The sequence below is a fragment of the Rhyacophila brunnea genome, unplaced genomic scaffold (genome assembly GCF_057557595.1).
Source record: "Rhyacophila brunnea isolate RB1 unplaced genomic scaffold, BYU_Rbru_1.0 scaffold_17, whole genome shotgun sequence".
NCBI classification, from domain to species: Eukaryota; Metazoa; Arthropoda; class Insecta; order Trichoptera; family Rhyacophilidae; genus Rhyacophila; species Rhyacophila brunnea.
Window position 1 is genome coordinate 31,105,808 of NW_028232827.1, and position 26,546 is coordinate 31,132,353.

General features: G+C 36.9%; 1 protein-coding gene across 1 annotated transcript in view; it reads left to right on the forward strand.

Annotated features, from left to right (window-relative positions):
• Positions 1-1,256: 1,256 nt before the first annotated feature.
• Positions 1,257-26,546, forward strand: part of LOC147073947 (uncharacterized) — a 241,029-nt gene continuing 215,739 nt past the window's right edge. The window contains exons 1-2 of the mRNA XM_085944707.1: positions 1,257-1,420; positions 1,521-5,399. Coding sequence (XP_085800833.1) covers positions 1,257-1,420; positions 1,521-5,399 — 4,043 coding nt within the window. The remainder of the gene's footprint in view (positions 1,421-1,520; positions 5,400-26,546) is intronic.

Genomic DNA, 26,546 nt, shown 5'->3' on the forward strand with positions numbered 1-26,546 from the left:
AAAAGTGTTTTTACCTCCCTAGAGATAACACAATAGGTATCTTAGTATTTGGGCAATACCTATTTCCTTATTTTCTCTCGTGAATATGTCAATTTTAATGAATAGCTGGTGTGTAAATATAATGAATTTACCTACCTACCCACAGAACAGGAATCGCATGTCATTCCTTGGTACAAATTTGGTTAGAAATATTTAATGTTAAAACAATGCCATCTTACTTACTATTTCAAAACTTTTTCAAAATACCATCCAGAAAACCTACTCCAATATGAGAATTAAAATGCATAGGTAGCTATAGCTTTTCATAAAAAGTAGTAGGTAACATGCCAAAATCCAGTTTCACGTAAAAATAATATGTAGGTAATTTACCTACCTCGTGTGGTGATCTGAAAACTGCTTTTGATTCAGTAAAATCCTCACTAAATCAACCTGATTTTTTTAAATATTATTAAATTTATAAGTAAGTAGCTACCTACCTATTAGGCAATGATAAAATCGAAGGTAGATAATTTAATACAATATCATTCACGTTGATTATTTTTTGATTATTTACATGTAGATAGGTATTTGCCTTTTAATTTAGGTACTATTATTTTATAGAATAACCCATCATTACCTAATTATAAACAATGAATAATCAGGTAAATCTCACAGTGGGGTACGTGTTCAGTAAATAATCAAAGTAAAAACGTAAAACTAAATTGGTAGGTATATTTCGCCATTTTATGTAGGTTGGTACCTACGGGTATTGCATTTAACCTGTTAATCTTTAAAAGGATGTAAGAAAACGTCCGTATTAACCTATCTAAATACTATTCTACTTACCTATAATGTAGATTATATGTAAAACGAACCCATAATATTGCTCATCAATTAAATAATTCATTAATCAATTAATTCCCATAATTAATTTAGGTAGGTTTTTATATTTATCTATTTAAGTACTATATAAACAAGTGTGTAAGAATTCTAGTAGATTCCTAACAATAAATTATTAATAACCGTTGTAAAGATTAACTGATAATACCTAATTAATGATATCCGTCAATTAATTTGTTAGGTGAATAGGAACATTTGTTTGTCAGCTCATAAAATCGATAACTACGAGCGATTAAAGGTCTGAGAAGGTGCTCGCAGAGGTGTCGGAAAGAAATATCCAAGAGACGCGCATTTCGTTCGTTTCCTCTTGCCTCCAACTTCGTTGACCGACTTCCAAACGAGACGGCGATAAGGACGAAAATCGCCCGCGGAGGGGAATGAGAGTGGAGGCAGCGGGCGGAGTCGAAGGCGGGGTCCCGCCCGATCCCGCCTTGCGCCCCTCCGGCCCCCCGCGGAAAACGGCGCTCGCGCGCACGCCGCTGCCTCGACAGTCCACCGCGACACTCCGTGCCACATCGCGCTCCCACGAATCTCAGTCGCGGTTCAGTTCGCCCACCGTCTATCGAAAATAGGATTCTCGCGAAGTGTACTAGTGATCAGAGTGTTTTACGTTTTCAGTGCTAAGAAGTGCAATAGTGCAGCGACAGTGGGAGATGGTCCCACGAAGTGTCGAGTGAAGGGAAGTATTCGGGGGCTCGCGCGGTGCGGCCCGGAGTGGTCTCGGCCGGCTCCGGCGGGGGGCGGGCGGGGGGCAAGCGCGCGGGGAGCGCTCCGCCCATCCGCCTTCCCGCCCGCCCGACAGCGCGCCGCAGCGCCAGCGCCGGCGCCCTCCCGACCCCCGCACCCGCCAAGCCCCCGCCCCCCTCCCGTCTGCGCCCGCTCTTCTTGTGGGTGCGTCAGCGTGACACCGAAGTGGTGCAAGTGCACTGCGAAGATTACGACGAAAGAAATCGCCTCCGGCTGACTAGGACCCCCGTGGGTTGGCGAGTGGTTCCCCGATCGGAGACCTACGACGCGGTTCGCTTGCCGCGGGCGCCTACTGTCAGTGCGCGCCGGCGCGTCGCGGGAGTTCCGCCCCGCGCCCCCCGCGTCGCTATCGATCGCGCTCACCGAAAAACCCCACCTGCCTCCCCCGTTTCCGCCTGCGTCGCGAGATCGAGGCGGCCCGCGCCCTCCCCGGAAGAGGAGGTCGACCGCTCTCCCGCCAAACCGGAGCCCTGGACGTTGCCGGACATCGAAACCAGCATCCCGTCCCACACCATCCACATCCCCCAAAGATCACCCGCGGGAGCCTTGCACGCACTCTCTAGGCCCGAATCTGAGCCCGAACCCGAACCCGAACCCGAATCAGATTTCAACCCGACCCCACTTGACAGCTTACTCGCCGTTGCTGAGCTCGAATTTAATCAACAACAACCAGACGGTGAAGAGAGTGCTGATTCATCGCACCGCCCTTTCCCTTTCCTCTCAGAAGACGAGGGTGACAGGGAAATGCTCGCTTTTCACATTCCGGAAGAAGCAAAAGTTTCGAGAGACGACGAGGAATTCTTTTCTCATAAACGGTCGCATACCGGAAACGTCACTCCCGCCGAAGATAGCGTGTACCGGAACGGCGTCGTTGCCAAAGACCTTTTCGAAAGCATCGCAGAAAGTCACTACATCCCTGACGACATTGTTTCGCATGATCACGACGACGCAATAGACGCTGACGAACTTCTGGATTCTCTTGTTGAGAAAGGTTGTGAAGATAACGATATCATGGGCAACGCTTTCGACAAAATTGCACACATTGTCAACAACAATAACAACCTTGAGGGCGATTATAATGACGAAGACGAAGACATGATGATGGATAATGCGCCAGTATCTGATATTATTCATAGATTAGAGCAATCACTTGAATCACCGGGTCAGAGTAGTATGACAGCGGCACAGGGCCTACTTCATTTGCAGCAAATGACCGACGAAATGACAGAAACACATATGCAGCAGGATACAGATGATACAGAGGCATTAGTTGATGCACAATTGGCTAGTGAACAATTAGTCGAACATCATTTAGTCGATGAACAACTGGTAGATCAACAATTGGTGGACGAGCCATTTGTAGATAATTTTATTAAAACTGAAGACTTGCCTATCCAAATGCCTATTGATAATATTCCAGAAGATCCAGACCCTCCCGATAGTAAAGAATCTCTTGAGGAATCATTGACATTGCATGAAAATTCTTCAGAAAGTTACAATATTGCACCTGTTGCCGAAATAATTGAGAATGTAATTGAAGATCAACCAATACCATTAGTTCAGGAAACACCAAGTGAAGAAATAGAAATTCCAGAAAAATGTACCCCGGAAGATATTAATCCCGAGTTCAACTATCCGGAGGTACCTGATCCAATTTGTACCAAGGACGATTTAGACCACGACGACGATGAAGAGGAACCAACTGAGTCATCATCAAAAGATGACAATAATTCCGATAAAGAAAATGAATTTCCCGAATCTGGTGATGACCTGCCTACAGATTTGAGCATCAAGCCAACAGTAGTAGCCGAAGACCCAATATCCGATATAACTGATGATAGAACATATGAATCATTAGATAAAAGTGATGAAATGCCAAAGGATCTGAGCTGTCGTAAAAGAGCACCAAGTCCTTTTCCTTCTCCTAGTAGGGGAACTCCTAGACCTGCATCTCGAGGTTCTGATACGGTCCAATCACCCCAGCCTAGTGGAATCCCAGCAGTCCCCCCTTCACCAGAACTATTTCCTGCTCCTCAGAGTAAGTCTAATTCAAAATCTCTCTTCTTAGAGACGTTGCTTGCATCACCATCACCCAAAATGTGCTTCTCTTCGGAGCTCACTATAACTAAACACCAAAGCGAACCTCTCAATCTTGGAAAAAGTCGAAAGTCTGCTAGTCCGACCGTTAGTAGTTGTTCGGAAGAAGTTAAAAAGCCAGCAAAAGATTTTGGTGAACCAGAAGAAAAACGATATAGGAAAGATAGTTCTGATGAAGCGCCTCTTCAGAAACTTAATAAATTGTTTTCAAAAACTGGCGAACTTTCTTCTGATAATAAGCCAAAACGATCTGAATCGAGGCCACACCGGACATCGGAAGAACCTGGTCCATTGAAACAGTTACAAATGCTTAGAAGTAGCCTGGAATTTAATATACCTGATCCTTTGTTAGTTCCAAAAGAAAGATTTGGATCTATTTTGGCATCACCTGCCAGAGAAATACCCGCCCTCCTACTTCAGAGGCCAGAATTGCGACTTCCAGAAGCTTTCGCTTTTCCGGCTGTCCTCCAAGACCCAGATATCCTCGTAGTCTCGTTGTCGCAATTGGAAGCTATTCTATTGAAACATTGTCAAGCGGAAAAAGAGGCTTCAAAGCCAAAAGATCAAAAGCATACCAAACCTCTTCCTAATGCTCCGAGTCCGCACGATATAGCAAAAGTTAACAGATTGTCATTACCACCTCCAGTTGAAAATCCTGCAAAGTCGGCAGCATCAGCAAGTGCAGAAGCTCTCGCAGGAGACATTGACGCCGCTACATCTGCAGCTATTGGCCAAATGTTGTGGTTACCATATCTTAGCCAATTCGAAGCAGCTATGGCCTGTTCCCAGAATGCTGATTTTCTAAAAGCATTAAATTCGGCAGCACCTACTGGATATCCACCGCAACCGGCATATCCTGATCTCAGTCAGATGTTTTCACCGCAATCTCGATTCGCAGGGCCTGCTGGTTTTCCAGGTATGCCACCTATCGACTATGGAAACCAGCTAGAAATCGCCATGTGGCAAGAAGCGATGGCACAAGCTAACAACGCAAATTTCCAACGAGCTCTTAAATCCGGTATACCTGCTGATCTCCATGCGAAAGAGCTTCAAAAAAGTCTCGAAATGCAAAACCAATTCGCCCAAGCAAGTAAACATCATCAGCAACATCAACAACGTGGTCATTCGGCTGCGAGAACTAGTCCTATTGCTCATGGATACGGAGGATGCGCTCGCTCGGGTGCTGCTGCGGCAGCTGCACCTTTCTTAGCAGGTGGTTGGCCAGGATATCCTCCAGGTAGAACACCGCAATATAGTCCTGGAGGAAGAGGTCCTCAATATAGTCCAAGTGGTCGAGGAACGCAGTACAGTCCGGGGGGTCGCGCTCCGCAATATAGCCCTGGAGGATCTAGACCGTCTGCGCGTCACCACCAACAACCACCCCCATCTCCCTCTTCTTCCGCATCTCCTTCAGCTTATTACCAAAATAACAATTACCTGGCCGGGCCTAAACCTTCGAGTGGCAGTCGGGTCAGTTCGGTTAACCCCGCACGACCCTCTGAGCAAGAACAGCGTCCTCGGATATCCGTGAAGTCGCTGCAGAACCTTTTAGAGCCTAGTGCTGGTGCGGCGACGTCGCAGGCCCGTGGTGAACCAGAGGTCGGCAGCTCCACCCACCCTCCAGAGGAACCACTGCACGATGCGCAGACGCCTTTGTGGCATCCACTCTTTGGCAAGTAAGTCTGGCATAATTCGTAGAATTTTCTTTTATTCATCTCATTTTTCAGTATTATTGTATTTTTTTTTTTCAGATTTGAAAATGCGAACTTGAAAGTTTAAATTTCTGTTGAAACCAAATATACCTATATAGGTAGGTACCTACTATCTACTTAATACTAAACTTATACAATATAAATTTTATTATATTAAGTAGGTACTTACCTATAACAAAAACATTTATGTTTTACAGTAGATATAGTTATCTATATATATTTGAAACCTTCAACGTTCGTATTAATTTGATTGTAATAATGTGTTTCGATATAATGATATGAATTTAATATTTAATATAAAGTAAACTGTAAACCGAATTTACAATTATCATATTAATCATATCTGATATTGGTAACATACACAATACATTTATACTAAAGTAGCTTACCTGCAGAGTTAAAATAGACACACCCACATTTACATAAATTACGATAGATGCCTACTAATCTTTTGACAATACATATTATAATATTATGAAAAACGTGGATGTATCAATATATTGTATTTAGTTACTGATCAATTACATTATATACTGCCCAATAAGTATTTTCTTACCAGAAAGATATACTGAATTACAAATTATTTAAATGCCGTTGATTAAAGTAAACATTATCATTATCATAATCATTATCATAATCATTATCATAGGTTTATCTGAGTCCTGTTAAGATATTATGACTCATTACAATGACGTGTACCTACGTGAATTTTCCGTCCTTTTTTATCCCAGAATCATTGGGTTTTCTCCAGGTCCCTAATATGATTCACAACATCTCCCACTTACTATTAGATTAAGAAATTCATATCAATGTGCATACAAATATTATGTCGTTATATATAATGTTTTAATTAACTAAAATTTGAAAGATTAAATTAATATATCAAAGGCAACATTGACATATTATTTGAATGGGACACGAATATTAGGTGTATTCTCAAATCTGGATAATCAATGTTTTGTATTAAATATAAGTATATGAATTGTTTAAAAATTAAAACATCACTGTCAATAATATTACGAAAATTACATATTACACAGTGGCGAAGGGTGGAGATAAGATCCGCCATAAATGGTGCACATTAAACCTTATCAGTCATATGTATTTGTTTTCATTTAAATAAGACTACAATTTTACAGATGGTGTTGGTTAGTTTTTAAAATTCAATTCGAGGGCTTAGTGTCAAACAACACTATCTACTAAAGTGCAACTTTACATGAGAGCCAAAAATCGTTATTTTAGATTCTTGTTACTCAACAAGGGAAATGTTTATTTAAAACCTAATCTTAATATTGTATAATTTATTGTGTATTGTACATTTATCTTGCTTATGATGATGTTAAAATTTATAGGGATAGTTTAAAAAAAATATGAAAACAAGGGTTACTTATGTAGTTAGCGTTAAACTTTACTGACGATTTAATAAGAAATTAGAAAAAATTGACATAACATTGTTTGACAATCATGTAGCCGTAAATGTAAAATAACGTTATCTAAAAAAACACTTTTTTGTAGATAACGTTGTCTGACTTTAAGCACTCGAATTATACCGTGCGAAACCAAGCTATAAGAGATAATAGTCAAAAAATACTTGTCTATATATAAAATATCTAAAATTATGCAATTGAATCATGCATAACTTTGGATATTTTATAGATACCATAATATTTTTTATCTGTTATAGTTTGGTTTAGGCAGGGCTTAATGAATTTAAAAAAAATGAAACAACACTATGTGTAATAGGTAGATATGTTCCTATTCTTAATCCAACGAAAACATAATATTATAAGTATGAATGAAAAAGTGTGTACAATTTTGTCGTATCGCCCAAAATATACCAAAACTATTAATTAGTATGGTATGGGCTAGGTAAGGTTTAATTGATTATTAAAAACTAACCAACACCATCTGTAAATTGTAGTCTTGGTTAAATAAATACAAATACGTATGACTAACAAAGTTTAATGGCACTATTTATGGCAGATCTTAACACCCTACGTCCACCCTTCATTGTACAAAGTTATCGCATATTCTTATCTACATAGGTATTGTACAACGCAACAGACTAAAATGCAAAATCCCCACAAAACAGTCATAAATTATTTTCATAATTGCGTTTACGTGCAAAGTTACCACCGTCCACAAATAGTGGCATGCAAAATAATTGTTTTCCCTATGAGTTTGAACCTAGTCCAATCGTAAGGCACTGACTTTTCATCAGGGGCTCAGTTCTCACTACATCTATCTGTGTGATGTGTAGATAATACCTTGGGGTTTCTGTGATTCGTTCAATGCAGTCACTACGGTTTCAATACTATTTATTATTCTAATCGTGCGATTCCCTAACGAAGTTCGGCTACCATCTTTGCTCCGTCATCTCGTCGCTATAGGATTGGTTTGTCGAATATCCGTTTTTGTCGAAATCGACCTTTTAATGCAGAATGTATTTTTGTATCTAAATGGATCAGAGCCATCATTTTCTTTAAATTGTTTTATAATGAAAACAACAATTTAAATACCTTCATCTTCATGTATTTAAATATAGGATAATCAAATTTGTTTTTCGTCTCCTAAACATTTGACATTTGGTCTATTCGAAAAAACAATCCTACAGCGACGATCTGCTACCCGGTTCGGTGGAGCTGCACTCGTACCACTCACAGAGATTCTTACTTATTTCCTTGGGTAATGCTGTAAGGCCTGCAGGTACTGTTGTCCTCTCATAATTTGGCATATGTACCTAAGTACTGTAGTTTTCTGGTTTCAATACGTCATTTCCCATTCGATTGAGAACGTCAACATTCGTCATTCGGTCAGTCGAAGGAATTTCGAAGATGCGTCTATACAGCCACATCTCGAAAACCTCAACTGAATAAGCATCCACACCTTAAGAAATGATTGTGATAACATAACTACTTACCAGGAAACATAGGATTTATGGGAAATGGCTTGCCCCATTGAGTGTCAGTAGCGAGGGGTGGAGGTAGGCTGCTATGATCCAACATAAATATTGCACACTAAACATTTTCAGTAATAGATTTTTATCATAGGGGCTCAATACCTGTCAGTGCCTTGGGCTTCCAAGTATCCTAGACCCACCACTAAAGACACGCAGCAAGATTTATATTTCTTGCGTTTTGTATTTTGATATGGGATAAACTTAGGTAGGTACACATGTTAAAGAATATGTTATTTTCAACAGTTACGTATGTATCGCAATAATATGCCTTGAAGTTATCACGTAATTGTAACGAACATTCAATATTTGAAGGCAGTCGACGCGTTTTTTTTACTTGGGTTTTATATCCTGGTCGTCAAAAAGTACCCTGTTTACATCATTAATTTCTGTCTTATGGATGCTCTTGTTCTTGGATACAAACCATACGCGGTCTCCATGACCCTCACATCTTGAAGCCGGCCTAAGGTTAAGAGCAGTGTGATGTTCTACAAATCTACGATCTACAGTAGTGTTCCCCAAAATAGTATTCCGTGGAACCCCATGGTAAAATTAAGGCCATCACGTCTATTTTACCGATTTTTTGTATCTGTAAGTAAATCCACTTACATTATTGAGTTTTCGGCACTCGGTATTATATTACAAAGCACTGATCGTGACCCAGGTGACCCTTATAGCCAAGATGCAACCCTTCGCCATATTTATTACTCAGGAAATGCACAAAATTCTACACGTGAATTAGGTAGGTAACCTATCATTTAATTATATCAATAATCATCTCACATCCAATTCCAGAGCACAGCCATATATACTTTACAATGTCAATAGTCTTCAAGGAAAAAATATTTTTTTACTAGTAAGTACCTATAGCAAATGTGTGATGTGTGTTTATCTCACTTAGCTTGTCGACCCACAATGCTGCCCCCTCCCTAAGCCCGGACCCCCAAGCTAGAGCCCTGTCTGCCACATACTTGTGGGGGGCATGGGGTCTCAGATCAAGCGCATTTATTCTATGCATAAGACTGCTTTGGGCCTCTACAGCAGTTATCTAGGGTAGGTTTGTTTCGAAAATTAGCACTTATTGTAACAATTAAAATAAGTTAGTTGTAATTTTTACAATAAGTGCTATGTTTTAACAGCACCTCTTTTGGCTGTGGTAAATTTTAAAGCGAGATAGACAGTTTTGACTGTTTAGACGGCTAACTTATTGTACCTAATTCAGCGCTCGAAATGGAAAATTGTACGAACCGGAGCGCTCGATAATTTTACGAAAATATCAACTATATAATACTATAACTACATTAATTGTAAATGTGATTTATAAAAATAAGTGTGTTCTTTTTTTATTATATGAAATATCTAGCTCAGACGGTCAAATTAATATTTCCACGAGACGGAGCGATAATTTTGTGGATTTTATGAACCGGAACGGCGCTCCGGTGCGTTCCGGTCCATTTCGAACCCTGACCTAATTTTTACAATAAGTGCTAATACTTCGATACAAACCTACTCTAGATGGTTGCCGTAGCGGCCGAAAGCAGTCTTATATGGAATAGATGCGCAGATCTCGATTACTAAGGAGTCATCTCATTAATTTGAGAAAGACACTCTTTGATTTTACAATTCTTGTTTTACTAGATATTACAGAACTGTAAAATTTACCTGTTGTATGTAATGTTGAAAAGAATACAACTAAATGTCTGTATAAACTGGACATACGTGCACTAACTCGTTGACATGGTGGCAAAATCGTGTTGTCATTCTCGCGAGTTAGCATTTGCGATAATAATTATTATTTATGTCAGTTGACATGCCATAAAAGGTGTGCAGATTTCAAGTCCGCTTCGTTTAGAAACTGGTGCAATCAGGACTTACCAAGCTTAGTGTTAAAATGTTCGTTAACACAATGGCCACAGAAAATAGCAAAAGGAACACAATATTGTCCTCTGGTTGTTACAAATCGACTACTTAATCTGCAAACCGGCTAACTCCAGTTCGACAAATTGTTCAGGAAGGAGAAAACAAGTAACAATCGAGCGGAATTTAACAATTCCAAAAATACACTTGGATTTTTTTTTTACAAATAAGCTGCAATACGAATTAATACACTATTTTAGCTTTCCTTTTATATGCATATAAAGAAAATTTATATGAAAAGCGGAGTTGTTGGAAATTCGGCACCTGCAGTTGGCTATTTTGTGTGAAGAACGATGACGCATTTATTTATCGGTTTAACAGTTTGAAATTTTGTGTGAGCATAGAAAACATGATTTATTACAAATGCCATCAAAATCTCATTTTTGGTCAAAACTGCAGTTTGCTGGTTTTTAGATTAAGCAGTTGAATTGCATTTTGGCGACCAGATTGGTCCGATGGTCCCAACAGCTGAAAAAAACCTCGCAATTTTATTGTATGTTCCTGATTTGAGTTGTTTCGATGCTGCCTTTTAAATCTTCTGACGAATCTGCGTCAAAGAAAATCACCGCTGAAAGTATGGCACATTTTCTGTAAAACTGAAGAGTGGTAATGTAGACGTCATGCTTTCACTCCTACACCAGGAGTATCGTCTTCACACGATTTCGTGCATATACCGAGGTGCAACTAACGATAATCGCGCATTAAAGTTAGGCACGTTCCAAAAAGAACTTCCCAAAACGTTTTTTTTAATTTGATGACCAGACTTTAGTACGTCTATGCCCTCTACAAGTCGTATTAATTCTCCAATACACTATAAAACAAAATGAGGAGACAGGGATAAGTTTTCGTATCGAAATATAATTATATTATTATTGTTTTGGGAACCCGTATCACTTGTTACTAGTCTGACCTAGTACTAGAATCTAGTTTTCGCATTACTGGCGTGCAGATATGTATATAATTTCTTTTCTATCTATAGAGGTATCTATCAACTAATATCAATTTATCATAAATGGTACGTAAGTAATAATGTAGTCCCTACCTACTTGAATTAAGTATATGTACACTTACAGGTATTTTCTTAGTAAGTGGTTCATTGTGACTGCATACCTATACACTTACTGTATACTTATAAAACGGTGAATGGGTAGTGGGAGGATTGGGTTTAATATGACATACGAGCTTTCTACGCACCTGGAAAAAAAATGATTAAGAACTTTCTCGATGAATACCTACGTACCATACTGAATTACACTTATATCAGATATAACAGATTAATAATATATGCACGTGAAAGCCTGTCGTCATGGAACAGTTCGCCAAAAGTTTGAAGCCAGATTATGTTTAGTACTTTTACGGTGATGCCATTAAACACCTAGAATGTGTCCTAAAATGTTACCAATGTTAATAATTAATCTGTGTATTGCTAAATGGTACAAACCAAATGTGTCAGAAATATCAACCAAATAAAACCTCATCTCTGTTGATTTGGGTAAATGTCTAACTTAATAAGTTATGTATATAATATTATGTTTATTTGCTTTTATATCTAAATTGTATGTTTTAGTGGTAAGTAGGTACGTAACTATATATTTTGTTAGTATTGTATCCATACAACACATTTATTAGATATTGGAGTCGTGAAAGGCTGATAAAAATGGGGCAGCATATGGCGCGTTGCCTAGGGGTGGCATTTTGTCTAAGGACGTCACTGCATATTTTGATACCTATCAGTGGCAAGGGAAGGAGGTAGGTTGTTAAAATTCGATACAAACAGTACACACCAAACTTTGTCAGTCATATTAATTATTCGTTTTCATTGAATTTAGAATACAATATTATGCAGAAGGTGCTGGTTCGTTTTTTTTAAATGTTTTTGAACCCTGCCTAAATAAAACAATAATAGTTTTGGTATAGGTACTATGGGCGATCCGACAAAAATACATAGTGCACACTTTTACAGTCATACTTACATATTTATTTTCGTTGAATTCAGAATAGGTACATATTATTACAGATGGTGTTAGTTAGTTTATTTTTTTAATTCATTAAGCTCTGACTAAACCAAACCATAATCGATTAAAAATATTCTTCAATATATAAAATATGTAGGTATCTAAAATTATGTACCTAAGGTTAAATAGCATAATTTTAGATATTTTATAGATAAACGAATATTTTTTTACTATTATCTACTATGGCTTGGATTAGACAGGGTTTCTCTGATTGAAAATCAAAATTGGAGCACCTGATTTGTCAAAAAAATTACTTACCTTTATAGGAATTTGCTGTAGAATAGCATGCGCCGATTTCAAAATACACCGCACGCCATTGTACAACATTTTTAACATATATATCCCAATTTTATTATTAGGTTATAAAATACAATAATAATTTAACAATAATATAATATATAATAATATAAACAATTAATTATTTTGTGAAATGTTAGCCATTCGTCCAATATTTATTTGGCCAGCATCAGGCTCAGACTAAGTGAACAAAGAGAAATGTAAAGATCGTTGAGGAATGAGGGATACATAACTATGCCATTTAAAAGAAGTCGCGATCCTCAACAGTGAGTTACACGAAAACGAAACACATCTTACTTACGCTTATTTATATTTATAAAATTATTGATTTGTATGGCAACTGTTAAGTTAGTTTAGTCGTACAATGAGATTATGACTAAAACCTGTTTGTTTATGACTGTTAGCATGTTGAGAATACAGATTATTTTTAACAATACAAATATGATTCAATAATAATAATATACTAAGTATATTTTGATCAAATTCATCAGGAACTGCTTAGATACATGTGCACAATAATATTATTATAATATATTCAATATGTAGCGTGGGTTGATAAGCTTTTGAAACCAGATTATTAAATTCCAGTAAACCTCCTTAGGTACATTGCCCCCACTCACCCCACCTCTGTACCTACTACAATCAGTGCAATCGAGTTTTCTCCGCGTAGTAAAGTAGCAACAGCCGGTTTACGATACTTCAATTCCATAATTTCTCTACACAAACAACATTAATCAGAATTGGTACTGATACATTTCTTGCTACTAAGTTGCTTCTTTTTATATGTTTATTAATTAATACTGGTTGTCTTCACGAATGAAACGGGAATACATATTTTTGTTCTTTCTACAGTGGATCAAGAAATATTTTGAATGTGTTGTTACATTTCCTCTTGCTCCAGCAAGGAGGTCGTTGCCAGGCAACCGTAATCCCCCCTCTTTCTAAACAAATATTTTATTAATATTTAATGGATGGATGTATGTACACATCTATTACTTCTCGAGGCCCCTTATTAATCTGTGCATACATTAATATATTACATTTTGTTTATTCAATCTAAGCTAAGCCGACGATACGGCTAGGCCTTAGTAGTAAAATAAAACATCCGTGGAACAGAATCTGTGCTCCTTTCTGAGGAAATTAATCCAGTGACGTCTTGGGGCGTAGGGAAGGCGTGCACTGCTGTGGGGCTACACATTCTAAGGGCGGCAAATAAAGGAAGTATAGAAAGTAATTTAGAACGAGATAGACAGTTTTGACAGTTTGGACGGCTAACTTATTGTTACAATTATAATACCCCAAAACTACCCTCGATAGCCAACGATAGCAGCCTTGTGTATAGAATATATACGCAGAATTAATTTCGTTCCCCGGTGAAATGCAGACGCGTTTCTAAGTAACATAAGGCACGTGGATAAGATGTCTGGGGTGCTGCGATTCATTGAAAAGAAAAAAATGTTTATTTGGATTATATTTTAGATACTATTATCATCAAAAATAAATATAAATTATTAATTATAATACTTAATAATTAAAATAAAGAATTTTGCACAAATTACTTGCAGAAATAAATTTTAACAATGTTAATAAATCATTAAAGCTATATTTATTTCCTCGCTGTCGCGCGCGTGCTCACGTGCGAATGCAGAAACGGCGAAATACTGTCGGACCAACAGTACCGATCAAGCTTCCAGCTACGAGCCCCACTCCCCGCGCCCCTCTTTTGCCTACTCGAGCATATCCCATTGAAAACGGTACTGCATAAAGTCATAAAGATGGTCATTTTCTGATATTAGTACCGCGGTGTATGATAATTATTGGATGTATCGGTGCACGGGCGAGCATAATACACGCTTAAATAATATTGATATTTTTATAGGTATAATAAGTTTACATAAATTTATGTAAGTATATTATAATATTATATTTTTCTCAATTTGCTTGGGTGTGCTGCAGTTCCGCAGTGCATATGGACGACCCGCCACTCCATATAGGTATGATATGTGAAAATAAAGAAACTACGTAGGTATGTACCTGGTTAAAATATAAGTACTTATTAGACTAAACCATTGTTATCGGTTGAACATTAATGATAATGTAAACTAAACGTGTAGCAAATCCATTCATACAAAAATGCAAAATATTGCGTGTCTGTCCAAATAGGAAATGCTCGCGTGTTTCGCGCATGCGTGCCAACAAAATACATAGCTCGTCTGCCATTAATTAAATTAAAAAAAAACATGCGAATACTTTATTGAAACAAATTGAAAATACTGTTACACTGTAGGTATATAGTAGTCAGTACTCAGTAGGCAATATGTAGTAAGTACCTACTTGTCAGTAATGTAACTTGTTGCATTAGTATTTCATGCACTGCTAAGTAAAAAGGGGTTTTGGAAGATTTGGCGCCGGACAACTGGACGCCACGCAATTCGAAAATAGACGTTTGGTACTTTTAAAAAATATATTTAATATTATTATTTATATTTAAATGATTATATTATGATTTAATAGTTGGTGAGAATGTAAATATGCAGGCGTAAATAATGATTTAATCGTGGATATGCTTAAGTTCCAACGAAAAAAGAGTTTTTTTTATTTTATATAAAGCCTAAGGCACGGTAATTCTCAATCCGCAATAAAGAATACATTATGTTAAGAGTAAAATGAATTAAAACTACTAAGTAATAGATAGAATCTGATTAAAATTCCTCGTCTACGTTCTGTATACGTGTCTACGACAGTGCGGCGTCCAATTGTCCTGGAGTCCAGTTGTCCCATTCCCGAAAAGGACAGTGTTTTTGATTTTAGTGAAATGAGAACCAAAGTTTTGAACTACCTTTTCTCTTATATTAATCCTTTCTATGCCGCAATTAGTTAATTGATAGTAATTAACATAAGAGTTTGTGTAATTAGGGCGTCCAAAGACGCTTTGGGCACTTAACCGGTTAAGTGAATTTATTGGATTGTTTTGACTGCATAAACTTTGTCTCTTTAGAGATCTCTCGTGGTGATATGTATAAACCCAGTGGCGAGGGGTGGAGGTAGGCTGTTAAGATCTGACGTAAATAGTGCACATTAAACTTTGGCTGTCATACGTATTTGTTTTCATTGAACTAAGACTGCAATGTCTAGATAGTGTTTGTTAGTTTTTTTTTTTAATTCAATTATATCCTGCCTAGTCGAAGCCATAGTGGATAATAGTAAAAAAATATTCGTTTATCTATGAAATATCTAAAATTATGCCATTGAATCATATCTAATTTTTGATATTTTATAGATATAGATAGAACAATATGTTTTATCAACTATGGTTTGTAATAGGCAGGGCTTAATGAATTTAAAAAAAAACTGACCAACACCACCTGTAATAGGTATGTATTCTTAATTCAACAAAAACAAATAGTATGACTGAAAAAGTGTGCACTATAATTGTTTGTCGGATCACCCATAGCATACCTACTTATTAGCAATTATTATGGTTTGGTTTAGGTTTAGGCAGAGTTTCATTGAATTTTAAAAACTAACCGGCACAATCTGCAAATTGTATTCTTAGTTCAATAAAAACAAATAAATATGACTGACAAATTTTAGTGTGAAGTATTTATGTCTTAACAGCCTACCTCCACCTTTCGCCACTGCTAAATACTATTATGATCTCTTCAATCAACATTTTACATTATTGTTAAAAGAAGCAATGCACATTCGCGATTTCTATTACAAAGTGAAAGAATTTTAACAAGACACTCACTAGCTGTAAGCAAACACTTATATAGGTACTCCTCGTTATTTTTAACGTTTTTTTTCTTCAGATAAACGGTGCAATTTGCATTTAGTGCATACTTAAAAGGCCGACAATGAGCTCGAGGCGCCGCTGTTTTTCTACTCACACGAGGGTTTTTGGCTCAGTGATTTTTCTGTCTTTACCCCCCTTCTCAATAATTCATGGAGCCCTAATTATACGTATTAATATGCAGTGGCATTTTATTTATTTTGTACCTTTGTTTTTTGGAAATAATTGAAACGGTTTTGATTTAAAATGAATCGCTTTTAAAACGGAGACGCCAATGGCAATATAGATCAGTGATCCCCAAAGTAGGCGAAATTAATCGAACCCTTAGAGGACTCTAGAAGGCAATAGGGTGCGTAAGGATACTAAAAAAGTCATAACTCATAAGCCTTTATGTAAATAAAATACCACACATCGCAAATGGGTATGTTATTTTATGTATAGGTAGGTATATACTATATATTGTATTTAAAACTTCTGGGTATATGTGAGCAAATAAGGTTTCATTAACATTTGTCATTTTATATGTTTTTAAGTGTAGATACGTCTTGCATATAAAATAGTTATTCTAGCTTTCCTTTAATTTTCAAAAATTTTAAGTAAAAATCCAATATTCATAAAACTGTATCAATCTATAAATCTATTTATGACCCCGCGCCCGATAGGCTGGGGGCCCTTACCCCAGAATTGTAAACGGACGCACATAATCATGGCCCCCACAATGGGGGGAGCTGACAGGGCTCTAGCCAGAGGGCCCGGGCTCTGGGGGGGACCCGACGTGGCGGGTCGATTTGATAAGACACATCACAAATTTGCTATAATGGGGAAAATGTCGCCATTTTACTTGAAAAGTATTAACATTTTAAAATATCTAGTTGTGTGATGCAGTTTTTGATTATTGTGTGTCGATATTTGACAATTCCATAATAATTCATGTGGATTTATTCAACAATATTAAAAAAAAAATCGCTAAAAACACACCGAATACCCTTGATACCCTGAAACAACATTTAGAAAACTATGGCTTCAAATTATTGGGTAAGTATATATATGCATTAATAGCAAGTATTTTAATAAAAAATCAAACAAGTATTTTATTAAAAAGGTGGGAACTATTTAATATGAACAGCAAGTAAAAAATGATTATTGGTAAGTATTATAATATAACAATGGAAGTATTTAAATTATTATAGGGAATTATTTAAATAATTTTCGGGAAATATTTAAATAATTAATGGTAAGTATTTATATCAATTTGTCAGAATAAAATCTATTTTGGACAGATTTTTGAATATTATTTCTTGCTGTACGAATATTTTACATTCAACATTAAAACTAGCGGGCTTATACCGATACTTTGAAATAAATACTTACCATTCATTTAAAATTCTGACAGTTGTTATTTAAAAACTTTTCAAAATTGTCTATTAATACTTGCTTCAAAAATGCACGCCGAAAACTATTGTAGAGCATCTCACTGCCTTGCCTTGCCACCTTAGCGATGGGTAGGGGGGGCGCCAAAGATCCTGGCCTTGGGGGGCCGCTTCAAGGTATGGAGGCCATGCACTTAATACCCGGTGAGAGCTGGCGTGGGCTCCAAAAGATTGTTTGTCCTGAGTGCCAAAGGGGCACAGTCTATGAAACGTTATTTAAGTAATAATTATTCAAGAATTATTGTTCGGAGTTGTCAATATGACAACAGCAATATTGTATAATGTACCCACTTATACGTAGATAGGTAGCATTAGGTAGGTTCTTACACTGTGCCACTAAAATTGCTCAAATAATTTTCAATGCTTCAAGTCGAGCATAATTATTGCTTTAAATCGCTTGCATATTTATGTCGAACCGAGAAAGCTGAGTGCATTCCTGCAATGCGACCCGCTCGACCGTACCAATTATAATGCATTTATGACTCTCAAACTTCACAACAATATAGCAGAAATTCGATAAAATCCAGAGGTTCCTAACTCGTGATACCCGAACCCATAGTGTATGCTAGCAGTGTTCTTCAACCGGTTGTCCGCGGACCGGCGTCGGTCCGCAAGAATTTATTACCGGTCCGCGAAAGCTTTCACCATGCTATCAACCGACAATATCGCTACACGATTCGGGGAATTCGCAATAGATGAACTCTGGGAGAATTTTTGAATACTGCTGATATTAACCATAACGTCATATTCAACATCATAAGCCAACATATAAAAGCGTTAGCTGAAAACTTTAACAAATATTTCTCTGGAAATTAAGTGAAGTACCTAAATGGAAAAAATCCTGGAAACTTAACGATCGGTGTATCTACCTATTTGTAACATTCTTTAGTGGTTTATGCATAGGAATAATTTTATCGAGATGGTCTCCAAACCTGTCACCGTCTCGGGCATTCACTTATATCAAACCGCCAATGCATAATATGCGACTTTCCATGGTAGTTCATCTAAATATGATAAATAATAATGGTTCGTTATATTTGGCTGACTTTTTGATAATATGTTGTCCTTTGATTCCTTTCACAGGCATTTAGTTACAGGTATTTCGCTACATTTTGTATTATGCATATTCAGGGCTCGAAATGGACCGGAACGCACCGGAGTGCCGTTCCGGTTCATAAAATCCACAAAATTATCGCTCCGTCTCGTGGAAATATTAATTAGACCGTCTGAGCTAGATATTTCATATAATTAAAAAATAACACTTATTTTTATAAATCACATTTACAATTAATGTAATATAGTATAATATAATTGATATTTTCGTAAAATTATCAAGCGCTCCGGTTCGTAAAATTTTCCATTTCGAGCATTTATATAATGTGAAAGTTTTGATTCCGGTATAAGTCTACTGACTTTGTGTTTCAAATAGTCACTGTATGTATGTAGGAGTTATTAAACAAATATCATCAATAGCCATTGATGAATCGAGACGACGAAGGGTACGAAGTCAAATTAAAATAAAATTTGATCATTTACGTAATTTATATTCAATATACCTGCATTATGTAGTATGTACCTACCCTAGTTACCTACTTATTCTTTAAAACAGAATCCAAACTCACTGAAGAATAGAGAAACAAAAAAAGATTCTATATTAATTAGCAGGTTCGAATCCCTTCGTGGGAACTGTACAAGAGAACCAGCGACTCCGAGCGAGGCCAAGATTTTATTGCCTTAATTATAAACGCGGTACCCTTCGCACTGCAGACTGGCTCAATTGCCATTCCTCTTATATGGCGAGGACTAGTTTTTTTTTCCATACCGAGCATGTACCTATATTCATGTTGCTCGGAACAGTTCGAAACGCACTTTCAAAAGCTTACGCCGATTAGATTAGATGTTTTAGTATACAATATACATACCTACTTAAAGCTTTATTGTTTAGGTACTATTATAATAGCAGAAAAAGATAATAATATTGCGTGACTTTCAAGTAATATAGAATAGATCAATGACTGAATGTTATCTAATTTATTTCGACAATTCGACCCAACGCACCAAAAAATTTTATTAAATGATATGAAAAAAATTATCATATTCTTTTACTTTATAATACACAGAATTTTATGACAGGCCAAGAAGCTAATTGACAGTAGTGTAAAGCCTCAATTACATTGAGCTTCTTTACGAGCTGTTTGTTAGCAAATTTATAATCTGCCTGTAAAGTCGCCCAGTGTAATCATCGAACATGTTAGCTTCTTTGATGATTACACTGGGCGACTTTACAGGCAGATTATAAATTTGCCAACACACAGCTCGTAAAGGAGCTCAATGTAATTGAGGCTTAATGAAATAGTAGGTAGTATATTTAGTAATAGAAATGAAACCATCACAAACACCCAGGCTTTGAGAAAAATCACATAAAATATGTTGTGACCTCACTGGGTCGAACCCGGAGCTTCCGGATGAAAGGCCAGCGCCTTATGCTCAAATTACATTGGCAGATTGCGTCTGGCCCGATCGTCTGCCACGATTGCCAAAATCTATTATCTATGGATTTCCGGGATCGTGAGCAAATCGGAACTAATTCTATTTCCGTCTGTCACGATTCACGAAGATTCAAACAAAAATTGCCGAGAACCAAGCCCTCCGCATGAGCCAATTTTAGTGAGTAATGTTTTACCAGGTGTATAGCCAACACGCCAGTGTTGCCATAATATAATTTATAAAAACATCGCTTGTAAAATTATAACATTGAAATAAATATTCGATATCTGGCAACACTACGGCACGCACACTGTCACACATATTTTCGAATAACCCAGGAAAGGATCGCGGAGGAAGCGTGAAGGGGGCAAGGCAAGTACGTGAAAAAGTTCGTCATGTTTTGAGGGACAAACACTTGCAATAGCTCTATCTATATTTTTCTATAATCTAAGCCGAGAACATACGAAAATATCGGAAGCTACCGCCCGCTTCCGAGGTTAGGTTTGACAGCTGAGTTTTGACGTAAAATTGCGAGGGAAAACAGTGTAGCCACACATCTAACGAAGAAATAGATTTCGGTCAACCTATATTTTTAATAATAGCAACACTATGTTTATTTTAAACCAATCAAAAGCAAGGACCAACGCGATCGAATTGTGTAATTGCTTATAGTGTAAAGACGTTGGTCACGACGGTCGGCCTGGATCGTTGGATCTGGTTGGATCTGCGCGCCTGCCAATGTAATCACACTGGACCACAATCCTAATCCTAAGTAATTATATATTTTCCTTAATTTATATATCTGTCTTGTCAGATTTAATAAAATAATATACCTACTGTGGTTGGCTTGTCATACCTCACGACAAAACACAAGGAATAAGTATGTCCATATAATGTTTACTGTACCCGTGCCGTCTCACCTATAGTTTCATAATTATTTATAATTGACTTTCATTTACCGTTGATTCTCGGCGGAGGAAGGCCATAATAAAATAATAATAACGCAAGTTTTTAGATTGTTTTAATTCAAGCATTTTGTTTTTGCCTGTTAATTAAAACATTAATTAAAAATGGCTAAGAATGTGTGGAAGAAGTACGAAAAAATTCTGCTCTTTTTTCATACTAGGTACCTACGTCTTTATTTGTTTTCTGCGAGGCTATTCTAATATTTGCCACTTTACGTATTCAGGCGGTTAATTATGGTCTGAACTGTCAACAAGTAGTTGGCATGTAGGATTGTTAATTTAAAGATTTTTGCAGACCCTATTGTTTGTTTTACATAGCCTAAAACTAAAACAAATAATAAAATATTTAAGTAGGTAAGTACCTACTAGTGGCGAAGGTTGGAGGTAGGCTGTAAAGATCCTACATAAATAGTTATCAGTCATACATATTTGTTTTCATTGAACTAAGACCTACAATAATCAGCAGATAGTGTTAGTTAGTTTTTTTTAAATTCAATTAAACCCTGCGTAAACCAAGCCATAATAAATAATAGTCAACAAAATATACTTACGTATATCTAAAAAATATCTTAAATTATGCGATTAGATCATACATAATCTTAGATATTTAATAGAAAGAAGAAGAAGAATTAGTATCTATTGGTTTGGTTAGGCTGGGCTTAATAAATTTAAAAAAAAAAACCAACTAACTGTAATATGACGTATTATTAATTTAATGAAAATGGTGTGCACTATTTTTGTCGGATCGCCCATAGCTTAGGTACCCACCTAAAATATTATGCTTCGTTTTAAGCAGGGTCTAATTGATTTTTAAAAACTAACCGGCACTATCTGCTAATTGTAATCTTAGTTCAATGAAAACTAATATATATGACTGACAAAATTTAGTGTGCACTATTTATATCGGATCTTAACAGCCTACCTCCGTCCTTCGCCACTGGTACCTAATATTTTTTTAGACAATTTGAACCTTAAAATGAAGGCGGTGGCGTTCTAACTTTAAGTCTGCTCAAGGGCGGCAGTTTGCCTAGGAACGTCATTCGTCACTGTATATAATGAACAATTCATTAGCTTATTAAATCAGTTAGATCATTTCAGAGGAATCTCTCAGAAGTTATTTTGTTCAGATAAGTTGCGATGGTATTTAGGGCATGAGTCGCGTGATTAGTGACTTAGTGCAGCTAGTTCTGTCTAGTTTAATTAGAACATCATTGCTGATTGGCATAGATATGTCTTCACTTTGATAAACATAAGTGACTTATTATGTATTATGTCAGACACGTCATGATGTGTGTGTAATGGATTTCTAAGTTACGGATTACTGACGAAGGGATATGTGGGTCACCGTAAATCATAATTATGCTTATAAATAACCCTTTATAAAATAATTTGATACCCAATCGAGGTACCTACCTATCTATCAAAGCTGGTTACATTCAATTTTCTATAAAATACACTTAAAATTAGATAACAACTACGTTAATATTTTCGTAAAATTATCAAGCGCTCCGGTTCGTAAAATTGTCCAATTTGAGTGCTGGTTCCGACCTCCCTGTCGAACCAAGAATACGCGTTCGTATTATTTTAATACTTCTCCCCGCAAACAAAATATTAACTAAATTTGTAATTTTCACTGTTCCTACCTCATTAAAAAATACATTCCATACCCCATTGGTGAAGGGTGTATGTAGGTTGTTGAGATCCAATATACATATGGCTCACTAAACTATGTCAGTCATACGTAAGTAGGTATGTGTTTTTATTGAACTAAGCTACAAATTGAAGATAGTGTTGGTTAGTTTTTAAAATTCAATTAAACCCGACCCAATCTAAGCCATAGTAAGTAGATGGTAGTAAGAAAAATCGTTTATTATCTAAAACTATGTCATTAAATCATACATAATTTTGGATATTTATAGATAGAATAATATTTTTTATCGATTATGGTTTGGTTTGGGCAAGACTAACCATGACCATCTGTATTATGTACCGATTCTTAGGTAATTGAACGAAAACAAATAGGTACCTACCTAAGAATGACAGAAAAAGTGTGCACAATCTTGTCGAATCGCCCAAAATATACCAAAACTATTATGGCTTGGTTTAATTGATTTTTAAAAACTAACAAACACCATCTGTAAATTGTAGTTTTAGTTTAATAAAAACAAAGACGCATGACTAACAAAGTTTATTCTTCTTATTTCACCGTGTCACGACCCAGTATTGGGGCATAGGGCAAGCACAAGTTTTAACCAACAAAGTTTAATGTGAACTATTTATGGCGGACCTTAACAGCCTACCTCCAACCTTCGCTACTACTACCTATTATGGCTGAATAAAAACACTTAACAAAATAAATATAATAATTGTTATATTTAAATATGTATTTCTTTTTTTCTCCAAAGAGCTTTGTTTTTTAGAGCGGTTAATTTTCCGTGAACTAGGTATTTGCGACATGGTAACACAACAGTACTATTTCAATGTAATGGTCACTATTTTTTCATTGGATCGCCCATAGCATTTATGTCTAAGCTAATACGGTTTGATTACGCAGGGTTAAATAATTTTTATTTGCATTCTTAGTTCAATAAAAACAAATAAGTACGACTGCTAAGTTTTGTGTACACTATTTATGTCGGATCTCCACAGCCAACTTCCACTCTTCGCCAATGCCACGCCCTCATTCCGGCGATTCCCCCTATTCGTCCGTATTGTGACTACGTAAATGTCTAGCAAATAGGGTAAATTAATATGGGCTGACCAATGACATTAATATGGACGAAGCATCTGGAAAAAAATGACACTCACTTTTTTGTCGGGTCTGCCGAATGGCATAATCTGTTCTAACGCCATTGCAATAAAGGTGATATTGCTATAAAATCCCGATGCTTTTTGTCGGGTCTGCCGAATGGTTCGGTTCGAACAGGTTCGCTCAAATGAACATTGACACTAGAAACACTGTTCTAACACCATTTTCTTTCTTAACTTTCTTCTTTAAGCACTACGGTGCATGGTTGCAGCATTAGTCCTGTGCGGCTCCGTCTCGGGACGGAATGAGCACTTAAAATCACTTCTTTCAGACACGTTTAAAGCGTCATAGAAAGCGGCCGTGCATATCCACGGCTGTGCATATATGACGGGTGGTGGTGGGCACTTTAACGTATGTTCTAACACCATTACAATAAAGGCCATATTGCTATAAATTCCAGATGCGTGATATCGCATAATGGAAATTGCGTGACGTCTACCTATACAATGCGCGAATTTACTTGTTAGCTACGTGTTGTGCTAGTGCGTTGTCCATTAATAATGTCATTGGGGCTGACCGAATTATCATCACTAATTTACTTGAAGCAATCTGTTGAATCTTCACGTGGGGTCCACGTGTCATGTGCTCCATCTGGCGCGACTGATGCTCGCCGGAAAATACTTTAAAATGGTTCCCAGAAGTCTAGCGCCACAGACCGCGTCGCGCGACGCTAAAATAATTCATCGGTGTTGCCATTCCGACAGCATTTCCGAGGTATTACCGAACGCCGGTTTTTTGACCTTCGCTGACACCATTTCGGGGTATACGATTAGCAACGCAAACTCATTATTTTGTTTCATTTCCACGGCGGCGAAGCTTGCGACTTTCTCGGTCGACCTTCACAACTCTTTTGCATCACCATAATTACTTATAGAAGAGATGCACACTTTTCTTATAATAGTATTGAAACCTTCTACCAGTGGAGAAGGGTGGAGGTAGGCTGTTAAGATCCGCCATAAATAGAGCACATTAAACTTTGTCAGTCATACGTATTTGTTTTCATAGAAATAAGACTGCAATTTACAGATGGTGTTGGTTAGTTGTTAAAATTAGTTGTTAAATTCGATTAAACCCTGCGAAACCAAACCATAATAGATAATAGTCAAAAATACTCGTCTATCTATAAAATACTTTCTTATAGTAGTATTGAAACCTTCTACCGTACCTTCTACCAGTGGAGAAGGGTGGAGGTAGGCTGTTAAGATCAGCCATAAATAGAGCACATTAAATTTTGTCAGTCATACGTATTTGTTTTCATAGAAATAAGACTGCAATTATTTACAGATGGTGTTGGTTAATCCCTGCGAAAACCAAACCATAATAGATAATAGTCAAAAATACTCGTCCATCTATAAAATAGGTACTTAGGTACTAAATTATGCATTAACTCACACATAACTTTGGATATTTTATAGATAGAATAACATATTTTTATCTAATATAGTTTGGTTAGACAGGGGTTAATGAATTAAAAAAAAATGAACTAACAATATGTGTAATATGTATTCATAATCCAAAGAAAACAAATAAGTATCTATAAGTACATAATTCTGAAAACACTCATGAGAAAATATAGCCAATAGAAAAAATCTAGAATAAAAGAAATAGTTAATTAAAAATAAGTATCTATCAATGAAAAAGTGTGCACAATTTTATCGTAGGTATCGCCCAAAATATACCAAATGTATTACGGTTTGTTAGGCAGGGCTTAATGAATTAAAAAAAAACTACCAAAGTTTAATGTGCACTATTTATGGCGAATCTTAACAGCCTACCTCCACCCTTCGCTACTGGAGTATAGACAATATTATTGGAAAGCACTTGGAAGCCGCATATGCCATAGAGGGCATAGATAATAATATAATAATCTAAGTTCATTTGGAACACTTTGTTCATACCCACGTAAAATGTGAAAAAACGATCGTGAATCGTGAATATAATCGCTTGGTCGTGACCTTTGTTTCCTGCGGTATTAGTACCTACCTACTTGTCTGACTCGATTGATCAACACTGCAGTCGTATATTTCCAGTGGCTGTAGTCGTGTCTACTTTCATCATCATCATCATCAGAAGGGGTTGACCCACTACTGAATTAAGGCCTCCCCTAGCTCTCTACGCTCTTCTCGGTCCTCACAGCGTACATTCTGCGGGTTTCAGGGCGTCCATGTGGACTTTTAGTAGCCCTTGGGTACCACTGTTTGACGCCATTTGTCCAGCAGTTGTCCACCGCTGAGCGACTTTTCTCCTGCTTAGCGACCTCTATCACATCGCGTTCCTACTCTTGCCTGTTTCTTTATACATTAGTTTATTTTGTGATCTTTCCGTGTTATGCTCAACGTGCACCTTTACGTGTCCGTTGCGCTACTGGTAATTTTTGATTTCTCTTACGTTAAGAGCGTACATAAGTGAAACGGCAAATAATTTTGAACACTATGTGGATCG